Source organism: Rattus norvegicus, chromosome 16 (assembly GCF_021556685.1).
Source record: "Rattus norvegicus strain SHRSP/BbbUtx chromosome 16, alternate assembly SHRSP_T2T, whole genome shotgun sequence".
Taxonomy (NCBI): domain Eukaryota; kingdom Metazoa; phylum Chordata; class Mammalia; order Rodentia; family Muridae; genus Rattus; species Rattus norvegicus.
Window position 1 is genome coordinate 85,977,665 of NC_141549.1, and position 14,315 is coordinate 85,991,979.

A 14,315-nucleotide genomic window follows, 5' to 3' on the forward strand; every position below is an offset into this window, starting at 1 on the left:
GGTTCATCGTAAGATGGTCCTTCACCTCCTAAGGAGATGAGCTCAGTTGTCTCTTGACAGAAGTGGCTGTAGGCCACAGTTTCAGGCTACGGTGGAGCTGTTAGGCTCTTCTACTTATGAAGCAGGGGTATTTGCCCTCTCCTGGACTCCGTCTAGAGGCCGGGCTATCACCAGGACAAACACATATCATGAACATCTTTATTTAATGTTTTATGTCAGAAGCTCACTTGTAACTTTTTTTCAGGACCAAACCAAGATTTACTGTGTTAGCCATTCACTTCTGATGCTGAAGGTTAATTCATCTTGATGTATTTGTCCTTCAGAACAGTGATCCCATTAGATGTCCCAGCATTGTGACTGCATGGGTCTGCTTTAGCACTCTCCACCCTCACATGTTGCCCTTTTTCTGATTGTCCCTACCACAGATTCTCTGGTCTTGCTGCTGCTTTTCCCTCCGTCCAGGAACTGCAGGATGGAGGCAGCTGTGTGGATCTGCCTACAGGCAAAAGCAGTCAGTGTATGACAGGGCCCTAGAGGTGACAGACATATCTTTAAATTACTTTATGAATAACTGAAATAAGAAGTAGAATTCACTTTCTTTAACTGTTGCTTTTTATTTTTAATTGGTGCTTTAAAAACCAACAATTTCCAAATACCAATTTCCTCTCTGTTAGATCATACTGGAACATGCAAAATATCTTAATGTGTGCAAGCATAATTGTGATTCACTTGCAATGCTAAATGTCCTCAGTAATGTTGAACCTGAATTGAAAACTTGGCACCAAATTTATTGAGGTAAAAACTTGTAAAAAATAGTGTCTTCCCACTGTTGCCTGAAGAGTGCATTGGTGAAAGTCTTCATGGTGATGTTTTGGATACCAAAGGGTTAAGGATGCACTTGTTTTTATTTCTTTACTGCAATAACAGATGTTTGCTAATGTTTTGTCTGTTGAAATGGACATTTAGTAAATGTTTTTATTTTATCTTTTTTTAATGACTCCATTTATTTGCTTATTTCCATCTAGGAATAGTTACTAATGTATTTGCGATACAGCATACAAATTTTAAAGTAACCAGAATCGTGAGTTGGTTTTTAGTCCATACTGTTAAACTTTTGTTGAAATATTGACATAAATTGGCTTCATGCTAAAGTACCAGAGGTAACTCTTAAAGTCAGCACGAAACAGTCAGGGTGGCCACCCAGTGGCTTAGCTCTGTGGCTGCTCCTGCACCTCATGTGTGTGTATGTATTTTTAATCTAGTGTTGCCTGCAAATGTGATCCCTTATGATTGACGTTTCCTGTATATGAACCATGCCCGTTTTAAGTCACGCAGAAGATTCTGAATCTATAAAAACTACACATGTCAATGTTTTACAGCTACGTAATTCGAATTGACTTGGTTTTTTCAAGTAATCCTAGAAAGGGGGAGCATTCACATAGAAACTGCTGAAACTGCCACAGGTGCTTCTCCGAAACCTTACGGTTGTGGCATTGAATGTTCAGTATGGCTTCCCTTCTGCACACAAGCATACTGTTGAGGTATTTGTTGCGGTGATTGGTTTTAATGCTAATCTAGGAATTCAGATATAGATTCTTTAGATTTGCATGCTTTGCTTACCCTAATTTATGATATCTACTTTTTATTTGTAAACTAACAATAGCTAAATTCAGATCAGAATTTTAACAGAAATATTATTTATATAAAATTGTGGTTATTTTTTATTGTCACATGGCATTAGCACAAAGTATTACAATGGTGATGTGACACCTTGAGTTCTGAAAACTAGACATTTCCTGATCTGTTGTTATTTAAAGGAAACACTCATTGGAATGGCTTCTCTATTCTGGTATTGTGACACTGTAAGTGGAAAATCAGAGGAGTAGCTGGTCTTTGTGACAGTCACTTCTAAAGTTCCTTGAGAGTAATTCTTGTGTAGCTTAAGTTTAACACTCCATTTAAAATGCTCTTAAAGAAAATTGTGCTTGACCGTTTGACTCATTTTTGCCACTTTGGCAAAATATTTAATTTGTAGCTCCCATGTGCTAGTTTCCTGATTCTGAAAGATTAGCAGGAGAGCTGAGAATGTAGCTCAGTGGCTTAGAGCTTGCTTAGCATGGAGAAACATAGGTTTGAGCTCAGCATTGCTGAGGACAGCCTGGCCAGGAAACTGTCTTTCTCTTGGTGGGGATGCAGAGCTGGGATTGGCGGGCAGGAGGAGTCTGTTTGCTGCTAAGCTCAGTCTGCAGCATGGACATCCAACCCTGCCAACTTCCTTCTCAAAGTTGCTTTCAGTGCTTTTTTAGCAAGACTAGAATTGTAATAGACTCCCTGGTTCAATATTTTTATATGAGTATTAGGACCAGAGAACAGATAAGGTCACTCTTTAAAAGTGGCCACTTCTTTCAGTGACCTCCTTAGCCATACACACTCTGGTAAAGGTTCTGAATCACAGGCTGAGGGGTGGGCTGTCAACAAGCACTTGACCCAAGACAAAGTAGACACGGAGGTCATCAACGAGCTGTCTGATTCACTCGTGTGCCCGCCTCCCATGGAACTTTAGGAAGTAGGATGGACAGCTGAAATTACCTCCTTAAACCGGGAGCTCTGCATAGAGCTCAGTTGACTTGGAGTATTCTACCCAAGATCACTGTCTCACCTGTTAAAACACTGAAGTTGAAATGTGAGCTAATAAAGCAAGCATCTGTGAAAACAGAATTTTAAGACCCAAGCTTTTTTCATTAAAAATTAGTGTTTTGACAGTTAAGAGTGTAATTCAAAAGTAGAGTGCTTATTGTGTGTGTGGCCCAGGATTTGATCCCCAACACTACCCAAAAAAGGACAAATGTTTTCAGGGACTATAATGAGTTAGTGCTTTTTGTAACTTTGATGTGGAAGCCCACATACTTTGATCTCATAAATCACTTAAGTTTTTAAAAGTAATTGGAGGTCCTCAGCAGCTCTTGCTCTATGTATTCTCTGGATTAGGTGCTCCCTGGTCATCAGTTCAAGCCAGCTGCCTGTGGAGGTTTTTGATTTGAATGGACAAGAGTGAGGGCCTCACCCAGGAATAGAGAGGGAGTACAAATGCTGAGTGGGGGTGAGCAAGAGAGGAAACAGGACATTGGACAGAGGACAAGTGGAAGGTGGTGGCTGTGTTCAGTGTGCCAGCACTATCACACAGGTCCTTCAGCTGAGTGAGGGACCTATTCTCTGTAATACCTCATGGTACTGCCACTCAAAATTGAGCAAAATCATTGCCTTGACAGGCACTGTGTAGCAAAGACTCGGATATGTCAAGTACACCTTGTAGAACTTTTGTTTCCTATTCATGTTTACCTGTGGTCCTTGAAAATTATGTGAGAGGCTTAGCTTGACCACTGGCTCTGCTTGCTGATGCATAGAACAGCACTCTCTTCTCTCTCTCTCTCTTTCTCTCTCTCTGGTTTTGGTTTGTTTTGAGCTTCCTTAAGTTCGAAAGTTAGGGCCTTTAAACACACAGAAGTTGCTTGGCTCTGGTGTAGAGGAAATCTTTGATGTTGACAGCTACATGGGTGATCAGGGGGCAAACTCTTAGCTCACTATAGTTTATGTTGGAGATTTCCTTGTGCTTACTTTCCCTACTGTTGAATGTTGGACTCTTGTTTTTATATTCTTTGATTTTGATGGACAAGAACATATTTATCATTTGGGGGCTAGTGAGATGGTCCAGTGAGTTCAGTCCCCCAGAACCCATATAATGAAAGAAGACAATCTTTAACAAGTTGTCTTCTGGGGTTGGGGATTTAGCTCAGTGGTAGAGCGCTTGCCTAGCAAGCACAAGGCCCTGGGTTCGGTCCCCAGCTCCAAAAAAAGAAAAAGAAAAAAAAAAAAAAAACAAGTTGTCTTCTGATCTCCACATATAGGCTATAATACACACACACACACAAATGTAACAAAATCGATCATCTTGTCTATAATGTTGCTCTTGATTCTTTCAAATTCCGGGGAAGTTTACATTTATCACATAGCAGTTTGCGTCTTGAAAAAGTAGACATGTCTAGATCATCTTTACTCTGCTGTCTGATAAGCTCCACGTGGTTATAAGAACCGTAAGCTGTGTGCACTTAATACTTTAATGACAAGTGGGCTCATATATCTGTAAAGATGCTGAATGGCTACATCAGAACTCACAGTGCTGAAGACTTAATATCAAGTTTAGTTTCTATTGGTCCTCTGTACGTAATTGCTTTTTATTTTTAAGAAAGTGCTACTGGTTTCTGGGATTCTCAAGTCCTGCCTCTTGGTATCTCATTAAGCTGGACTTGAGGGCTGGGGAGATGGCTCAGTCAGTATAGTGCACGTTATGCAAGTTTGGATCTCCAGGGATTAGGAAGACAGGGAGATCACATAGCTTACTGTCCAGCCACGTCAATGAATTCCAGGTTCAGTGGGAGGCCCTGTCTGCAAGAACAAGATGGAGATTGAAGAAGACAGTCAGCCTTTACTGCAAGCACCACACACTAACTCCACCTGAGTCTGTTTCAGATACATATTTCCTCTCTCCCTCCCCCCCCCCCACCCCCGCCTCTCTCAACTAGATATGTTTAATGAGTATCTAAAACTTTCTGAGGTTGAAGCTTCATGCATGTGACCACTGACTGGGAATAGAGTACAAGGCTGTGATTATCCTTGTGAACTAAGAACCATTCTTTGTCCCTGAGTCTATAGTTATTTTTAAGTTTGTTTATTTGTTTGTTGCCTTAACAGTAACCCTAACAAGCGCAAGCATCAGGGTTTGGATTGCTCACCTCTGATACAAGGCGAGGCCTTCATTTCATCACGTCTTGGTTGGGCGTGAAGAGTAGCTGGCTGAATAGGTATGGAAGCTCTCACCGTTGTTATCCAGTACCAGTCGATGAGCCCGAAACTAACAGCGCTGCTTCCCTGCAGTGTGCTCTCAGAGCAGCACATGCCTTTGCCTTCCGAGGGAGCTTTAACAGAGTGGCTTTCGTTCCCTCGGTCTTCTGTTTTCTCTTGTTTACAAATTAAGCTGTTTCTTTCCTATTCAGCTCTTTGGCGTAAACTCTCCCGTTTGTCTTTCTTGCATCAGTGACATACTTGTTAGTTATCACCTAAGTTCCTTTTGGAGAGTTGGCCTCAGCCTAGGGAATGAGCTGCTGTGGCAGTACTGCAGGGTTTCAGAGGACTGTCACCCAACATGGTACACACCTCTGCAGACTTTCCTGTGGAGGGCAAACTTACTGAAGTGTAATTCACCATGCCTCAGGTGGGGAGCCAGTAGCAGCTCCCTTTGTCAGGGTACCTTCTGAACTTCCACTTAGAGTGTCACATTTCAGCCAGAAGTCCAGCTTGTTGCATTGAGGGAGCCACTTGATAAGAATGCCATGGACAATGCTGTCAGTACGTGCTTGTTTGTATCCAGTTACTCAGGCTAAAGGATGGGCTTTAGAACCAGCTGCAGGGAGTACAGAACCTGTCCAGGTGAAGTCTGAAGTCAGAATAAATTTAGATTCTTCAGACTAACATAAGACACAGCTTTGAGACGTCAAACAGGAAGCTGCCTTTTAAGTTTAGTATATTGATTTTTTTTAAACTGTCTTCCAAATCAAATATATGCAGGAGAAGTTAGTTACAGACCAGACTGATTAGCTGCTCCCTTAATGAAGATTTGCGTAGATCTGTTATGGCCTTCAGATAGTTTAGTCAGCTTGGCAGGAGCAGACACCAGGGTCAAGTGCTGTGGGATGTAATTCATTGTTTTTGTGTTGTGCAGCCTGAGAAATGCCAGTGGCCTGACAGCAGCAGACATTGCACAAACCCAGGGTTTCCAAGAGTGCACCCAGTTTCTCTTGAGCCTCCAGAACCATCAAATGAGCCGTTTCTGTCCTAATGGCACCTTGAGTGGAGGTCATGAGAACATACTTCCCAATCACATTAACCTGGGAACCAATCGAAAGAGATGCTTGGAAGACTCAGAGTCTTTGGGAGTGAAGAAAGCTAGAACCAGAGGTGAGACCTTTTGGTGGTGGGGGGAAAGCAAGGGTCCTATCCTTTTTGATGGCTAAAAGCAGCTTCGAGAGGCATCTTGTCCAGATAGTAAGTACTTGGAGAGTCCTATATGGGGGCATTGGAGAACTGCCCTGTGTCAACAGTAAAGAAGGACTGCTTGTCAGAAAGGGAGATGTAGAAACACTCCTTCACAAGTCGCCACGGCAGAACACTATCTGACACAACTGGCTTCCACTTCAGAGATCATCGTATGTGATTCTACAATTCCAAGCCAGAATGGAACAAGTCTAATATGAAATTTTGATCTATTAATTTATATATACCCAAATTTTCTATATGCTTATAAAGTTCTTTTTAGCCAGGTGAAAACAGTGGCTTCAATTTTTGTCTGCACATTTTGTGTCTGTAGGTGTGTGCATGTAACTGCAGGTTCCTAGAGTTCACACGAGGGTGTCCGAATCCCCTACCTAGGGTGCACGAGGAAGTGCTTGCTTCCCTTCCTTCCAAACCCAGCGGAACAAGCACGGACATCCACGGGCTGCATTCTCAGATGGAGCTTAAATGGCTTCTTCAGCAATGACAACACATGTACTGACGCCAGCAGCCCGAGGGTGTGATGGTGTACATGTGGGATCCAAACACAGTGTCCTTAGGATTAGGGGAGATCAGTTTAATTCCTTGGTGTAAAAAGTAGATAATTATGGCTACTGTGTAACCTGCTAAGCCGTTGGCTGTTCATAGGCAGGAGGAACAGAGTCTGTAAAGTCATGTCAACCAAGAGTCTGTCTTCCCAGAAACTCAGAAGATGAGCTGCTAAGCTGTAGATAGAATGTGGAAGAATTTCACTTCCTCCTTAGCTGATGGATCGGTGGGCTTCCTCAGTTGGAGGGCAAGCCTTGCTGTGGTGCTGCTCCTCTGCCCCAGCTGTCACTCCATCTGTCTTACTGCACCCCCAGGCCTGTTGAGATGAACAATCTCTGAAGGCTCTAATACTTGGGGAAAATGCTACCATCCTTCCTGCCTTCTATTTTCTTGGCTGGCGTGTGAGCGTCAGTCACTCCATGATAAGGAAACTGCTGCCCTAGGTGTTGGGCATTGAGAATGAAAAGCTTATTTTATTTAGCATTTCATAAAATTTCCTGCACATGACATTTCAGTCTCTTCTTTATATTTTTTTTTCTTTTTTTTCAGAGCTGGGGCCCGAACCCAGGGCCTTGCGCTTGCTAGGCAAGCGCTCTACCACTGAGCCAAATCCCCAACCCCTTCTTCTTTATTTTGATTGATTGACACTGCCTACTCTGTAGCCATGCCTAACCCTGGAATTGCTGTGGCTTGCATCAAACTCAGATCCACCTGCTTCTGTTTCTTGATTGCACAAACCACCCCTGGACTATGATTTCCCTCTTTATGCTTAAATCACAGTCTGAAGTATGTGCCAGTGAAGCAATGTGTAGTAGCAAATTTTTTTTTTTTTTTTTTTTTTGGTTCTTTTTTTCGGAGCTGGGGACCAAACCCAGGGCCTTGTGCTTCCTAGACAAGCGCTCTACCACTGAGCCAAATCCCCAACCCCGCAATTTTTATTTTAAAAGGAAAACATCCCAGTCTTGCTAAAATTAGAGGCAGTTTGTCAGAGAGAGGCTGGTCTTAGCTGAGAGAAGAGTGCATTTTCACCCTTAGTTAGTGGCAGTCTAACTAAGCAAGGGGAGGCTATGTGCATCAGCTCCCTTCTCCCATGTCAGTCTGTCTGTCATGAGCCTTCCCTTTTCTGTTAGGAAGCTCAGACTAGACATTGCTGGGAGGGGAGCCTGTGGATAAACTGTGCTTAAACTGAACCCTTTCCATACATTTTTTTAGTGAAATTAGTGGATGTTTTTTAAATGTTGTTAAGAATTGTCTATAGTAAATTTCATTTGCCTCACTTGTGGGGCAGACAGGAAGCTTAGGGTTCTCTGCAGGTCATACAACTGTTCCCTTAAGAACCGGCGGAGAATTACAACTTTTGCCATCAACGAAATGAGCAAAAATCTGGGATTTGTGACTTTGAGCTGAAATACATAAACATTTTTATTGTAAAAAGTAATTTCACAACAATGTAAGTTTATAGGTGATCTTTGCTTCCCCCCCATGGTTCCACGTGGAGAGGTTTAATGAGAGAAGAAAAGTAGAAAGGGACAGGGAAAAGAGAGCTTGGAAGAGAGAAGTCTCTGATTTCTTTATGGACACAGAAATCTAAAATCTCATTTTTTTTTTTTTTTTTTGTGTGTGTGTGTGTATGTGTGTAGTTCCAAGCCTGGATCACACCATGCCTCTAGCAAATGGTGATGCTGAAGACGACGCTGACAGGATGCACGTTGACAGAGAGTTTGCCGCTGTATCAGGTGGGGCTGGACAGTTTCCTGTTAGCTGCAGCAACACCCCAGTGGTCGAAGACACCAAACAGCAGGAGAGTGGTTCTGTTGGACCCAGAGAAATAGAGATATATACTGTTTCAGCAATGCAGACCCCTTGTCGTTGCAAGAATCAGTATGCTTACTATTTCTGAGTTCTCAAACCCTGCACGTTCTTGTCCACTGTCTTGAAAAAAGGGTTCTGTTATAATTCACATTTTTGGCACTTGTACAGATGCAAGAATTAAGCGTTTTTGGTAATTTTAATGCTATGAGAAGTAGTGCAATCTCCCTGTTTGTTTCGAAGCTGTTACATGATGTGCCTTGCTTGTTTCTCATGAGGTCTGTAGTTATGGTTTCTTGGTGTGGCCTCTGGGTGGCTCTGTACCTGTTACTCATACTCAAAAGGCAGCACCACAGGTGAACAGCTCACTGAATGCTGGGACGATGAGGGTGGTGGTTGTAGCTTGCGACCCACTCAAGACAAGTTTGGGATTTCTGCCCCACACTCTTGGTTGCTTTGGTGTCTAGCATTCCCTTGAAGACTGTTAAAATGCTGGCCGTTCTCAGCAGTGTTTTACGTGCCACAATGTCCAGTGTGACCCTTACTTTACAGTTTCAAAGTCAGAGGAGCTGACTGTTCGTAGATTTAGGGTTTCTGAAATGCTGTATTTATTTAGCATGTGCCTTTTCCCCATTCTTTAGGTGACAACGAAAACAACTGGCTAATTTTTTTTTTATAAAGTTTTGTTACAGTGTCTTTATGTTCATTTCTTCACTGGGACTGAAAGGTCACCTGTGTTTCTAAACCCACAGGGAACATTTTTAAGCCCAGAACTTGCTCTGCACAGTCGTGGGTGGTGCTGCCTTTGGCCAGTAATGAGATGAGCTGGGTGCTCACCCATGCTCAGTTTATTCAGAGCATACATTTAAACCAAGGTTTCTGTCTGCAGATGCTGTTCTGCCTAACAAAAGAAAAGTGACAAAAGCCAGAGCCTCCCTCTCCTTTATGGAGACAGCATTGCCCTCTCCCTGGTCAGGCAGGAGCAAGTGTTTCACTCTCCTTATGCTAACAGCCAGGCCTGTGCTGAGTTATGCTAGGCTTCCCTTTCAAGCCAGCTTCTCCTGGATGTCAGAGGGCCATGTGGGCCTTCTGGTGTACTGTCTGACTGAAGAAACAGGAGGGACTCCCTGGGTGGAGGTTCTTGCCAATTCCTTGTGTGAAATAGCACCTGTGTCCACAGAAAGCCTGTAGAGACAGCCACCACTTGCCCTGAGATCTGCACAGAAATAAGGCATTCCTCCTTAAATGTATTTCTACCCTTTTTGTGAGGTGACCCTGTCTTCCTAATGCCCCTGGCGTGAGAGCCATCAGGGTTGGCCTCTTAAGGCTGTCCCACAAGGGTGGTTTCGTCTTCAGGCTCTGCCTGGCTCCTGTACCCAGTGCTTGATACTGAGTGGTGTCTGTCCCTGCAAGTCCCCGACTCTGCCCATGAGGTGTCAGTACACCACCCCGGAAAAGGCTAGGCTGCTGTTTCTTTGAATTTGAAATTACAGGGAAACTGATGTATTTCAGCTGTGCACTAGATGGAGAAATACTGTCTGCACACTGATTACTTTGCAGTTCACTATGCCTGCTTTTTATGTTATCACCTAAAAAAGATAATTTGTACTTTGGGAAAAATAATTATACTTTTTCCCATTGAGAATATCTTGTTTCATTTATTTTTTTTAGGTTTTTTTTTTTTTTTTTTTTTTTTTTTTAGGTTTTATTCCTAGTCCTTGAAATATTCGTTATCTAATACTGGATTGTTTAAAGAGAAACGCTATAATTTTATGGGAAATGTCCTCTGAACATGTTCCAGTTGTTGAGTTATGGTCTCTAATAATTTGGGGAAAGTTGACTAGAGGATCTGGATGTTTGTTTGCTTAGTAGCCACAGTGTGTGACAGGACACAGGGAAACGTTGCTGTGCTGGACATGGGTCCTCCATGAGCCACTAGCACTGAGCTTGTGTGGAGTTAGTGTCATGGCTCTCTTAGCAGCGCAGAGCATTGAGATAAAATTCAATATTACCAAGCAAGAGATAGTTCTTATAGTATTCCCGTGAGCATCAACATTAATTCTGTGTATTTCTAGTCCTGGATGCCCACATGTTTTGTGATGGGCTTTTTATCAAGCGTCATCTTGTTGGTGGACTTTTAGATGTGTGGGCTAAACTATTGACACTTTTATAACCAGATGTGAGACCTTGACTCTCATGGTCACTGTTGTTGCTGGGTTGGTAGGCCCTCTCAGAACTGCTCTTGACAGAAGACTAAGACGTGCCACTGGTGTAGGCAGTCTGCCATCGCTCCATTCTGTGCTGTGACAGAAGCTGAGTGGCATTTGTGGGGGTTGTGTGTAGATGTGGGTGTTGCTAAGACAAAAGCAGTTCCTTCGGTAATTGTGTTGATGCTTCCTGCCCTGGAAGTGTGCCCAGCTGGCACACCAGTCGGAGCTTCCTCAGCAGATCTACTTCATTTGCCTTCCCTTGCCTAGAGAAGCTCTGTGTCTGCAGTGAAGCATGTTCCCTTGGGTTCTGATGGACGCTCTTGGAAGTAACTAAATTGTCTTTTGAGGGTCACTTTAGTAGACAAGTATATACTGCTCTGTGTCTCCTTCTGATGACAGCTTACATTTCAGAGCTCTCCAAGGCTGCTGAAATACATACATTCGCACTTCTAAACCTGCCTGTGTGGCCTTGAAAAGGTAACTGGTTGGTTCAGAATTAAAAAAAATAAGCCTCAGAACACAAACCAAAGTTTTATGATTGTGGAAAGAGTTGAACATATGTTAGTGTCTCCTTCCCCATTGGTCTGCGTTTTGGTGACAGGTGTATTTCTTAATGCAGATATGAAAAACAGTAGCTCCGTGTTGAATACACTGACAAACGGAAGTGTCATCAATGGACATTTGGACTTCCCCTGCGTGGCCCAGCTCAATGGGATGGAGAGCAGGAGTGACCCGTGCTTGACAGGATCTAATGGAATTAGCAATGGACAGCCATTTCCCAGTGGCCAGGGCCCTGTCTGTGCTAATGGGACTGAGGAGCCAGAAAAGACCATGGGCGTTAACCCGGAGATGTGTGGGTCTCTCCATCTGAACGGGAGCCCAAGTAGCTGTGTGGCCAGCAGACCATCTTGGGTGGGGGACATAGGGGAGAGCCTGCACTACGGACACTACCATGGGTTTGGGGATACTGCAGAGAGCATCCCTGAGCTGAGCAGTGTGCTGGAGCACTCAAGCTGTGTGCGGGTGGAACAGCGCTACGATAGTGCCGTCTTGGGCGCTATGCAGCTGCACCACGGCTCCTGAGCCCGGGCCTACCTCAGTTCCTCTGCAGTACCAGCCTGAGGAAAACTGCACAGCCTGTGCTATAGGTGCCTCCGCTTTCTGAGAGCCCTTGGATTCATTCACATGGTTCCCCCGAGTGAGGCTGTGTGCAGAGGCTTAGAGACATTTCTCATGGGGTGGCAGGTCTCCTGCAAGGTACCCTTGGGAGGCTTTTCTTGTTTGACACCAGCCCCCTTTTTTTTCATGTCATGAGACATTGCCACCTTTTTTGTGAACTTTTTGATCAGGACAATTTGGGCATCATTTGACCCTTATTGTTTGCTGTAGCATCCTGATTACACAGCTACTCCCTGTGCAAGGAGCACCCTTACAGCAGTGTCGTGCAGACCCTGGGAAGGGGACTGTCCTTCGCCACTGACACTGCTGCAGGTGCACTCAGTGGTTGGGGTGTGATAGCCCCTTCCCTGTATCGACCGCTGCCTGCGTTTCCTTAGGAACAACCTCTGCCCAAGATGGATTAGGGTCTTGTTTTTACTCCACATTTATACTTGATCTCTAGACTTTACCACAGACAGTGGTTTTCTTTATATACAGTGGATGTTGCTGTTTGTAGGAGCTGTTGAGTCAGAATACTTTACTATGGTAAAATATTTACTATTTTTTTGTTACTGTTTTTTGAGGTTTTCTGCTTAAATATATAAATATATATATCACTATCCAGTTAATGGAGAGAACTTGAGTTTCTCTTATTAAAGCTGCATTAAATTCATGGTTTTATAGAAATTAGCTTTTGTTTAGGCAACTAGTGGTTATACTGCAGATACCCGATGACTTCTGATTTTTGTAATAATTGAATAACTGTCAGTGCAGATAAATGGAGATGACAAAGCCAGTGTGTACTATCAGGAGTGTATTATCATTTTGTTTTCAAGCTGTTCTTTACAAATGGAATAAAAAAGAAAGCTCACTGCTGATCTGTCTCTGGTGCCTGCTTTGTAGGTGGGGGGTTGAGGAGGGTCCAGGAGGTGGGGAAGGTTTGGCATCGGGCTGTGCTTTGCTGTCAAGGTTTGTGTTCTTGCCCATGTAATGGGTTTGCTAACACTTGGCTTTGAGCCCTCCTTTTACTGAGACTTAGTGAAGAACGGTAAGCTTTAGATAGGTCCTTGTCACAGCAGTCGAGGACCCTTGGCTGAGCCTCAGTGGCCGCCCTCCAGGTCCCAAGGAGCTGCCTTCCTGCATGACTGACTTCCAACTGAGGAACTGCCTGGCGAGCTATGGCCTGGAGTACCAGGCCCCTGACACATACAGTCAGCAAGTTCGTGGGTAACTCCGTGCTATAAACAGAAACGTTTGGCACGACTGGGGTGGAGATGCTACAGACTCCAGTGTGGCAGCTTGCATGCATGCTCTCTGTGGGTAGGTAATGGCAGTGTATAACCGTAGTCACCCGAGTGGAGGGAGGAGGGAGGAGTCTGACCTCTGAAGACCCCTGCGGCCCAGAACCACCCCCAGAGGCCCAGTTTTCCTGGAAGCACCCACTGCTGCTGTATCTGGGGTGCACCTGCCTCCTGTTGCTGCTAAAGGCTGACTCTGCCTTTCCTTACTTGGAGGTAACCGAGAGCCAACTTTGCAAACACAGGTCAGGAACATGGCATGGAGTAGTAACATTTCGGTCCAGCACAACAGCAGTGTCAGTTCCTTATCTCAGGGTTTTTAGTCTCCAGAAAGAGGCATCCTAAAGCTCAGGCTGGGTGAGAACTTCAAGCTCCTGAAAAACCACAATTATCACTCCTGCCTTCCATGGGAGGCCATCAGTCTGTCTGGACCACTGACCTCCAATAGACAACCAGAGTAAAACCATGCAAGATCCTAGAGAGGCCAGAAGGAAAAGTGTGGTGACCAAAGGTGAGGAACCCTCTGTGGTAGGCATGGGTGGTCAGGCACCAGGGACCCAGAAGCAGTGGGACTCAGCTCTAAGAACTTTTTTTAAAGATCTATTTATTTAAATGAGTACACTGTAGCTGTCTTCAGACACATCAGAAGAGAGCATCAGATCCCATTACAGATGGTTGTGAACCACCATGTGGTTTCTAGGAATTGAACTCAGGACCTCTGGAAGAACAGTCTGTGTTGTTCTTAACCACTGAGCCATCTCTCCAGCACAAGAATGCTTGACAGACCTTTCACAACACCCATTTTGGACAAGTCCCCATCACCAGTCAGTGCCTCAAAATACTGTGGCCCTGCCCTGCATCAGGAGACCCGCAGCAGTGCAGTGCCTGCCCTCCCAGCTTTAGGAAGCTCAGAGCGCCAGTCCTTGGCATCTGACTGTAGAGCGACCACGGACCTCTGAGAGCAGTTGGGGGCGGGGTCTGGAGAGTGGGTTGAGCTCCTGGCCTGTGGTACCTTCCTGAGCTGACAGAATTCCCTAACCCTAGGGAGGGCAGCACAGAATCAAGTTTTGTCTTCGGCAGTTTGTTTACTGCTGGCTTGCATAATTCTTACCGTTTGTTATGTGTCCGTATGTGGCTATGTACACGTGAGTTCTGTGGAGACCAGAGACGTCAGATTCCCCAGAGG

General features: G+C 44.4%; 1 protein-coding gene across 8 annotated transcripts in view; it reads left to right on the forward strand.

The window, feature by feature from the left end:
* The window catches only part of Ankrd10 (ankyrin repeat domain 10), a 23,283-nt gene extending 10,574 nt beyond the window's left edge, over positions 1-12,709 (forward strand). For 2 of the 8 annotated variants that reach the window (XR_015639496.1, XM_087588743.1), the window contains 4 exons: positions 1,380-1,541; positions 5,777-6,012; positions 8,295-8,390; positions 11,293-12,707. Coding sequence is in view for 6 of the 8 variants with exons in the window: in XM_087588743.1 (XP_087444869.1) it covers positions 1,498-1,541; positions 5,777-6,012; positions 8,295-8,390; positions 11,293-11,756 (840 nt within the window). In the remaining 2 variants the exon portion in view is untranslated. Of the gene's footprint in view, positions 1-425; positions 1,542-4,749; positions 4,860-5,776; positions 6,013-8,294; positions 8,391-11,292 lie in introns of those variants that run through there. The other 6 variants (XR_015639495.1, XM_087588744.1, NM_001271219.2 and 3 more) reach the window with 5 other exon arrangements.
* The last annotated feature ends 1,606 nt before the right edge of the window (positions 12,710-14,315 follow it).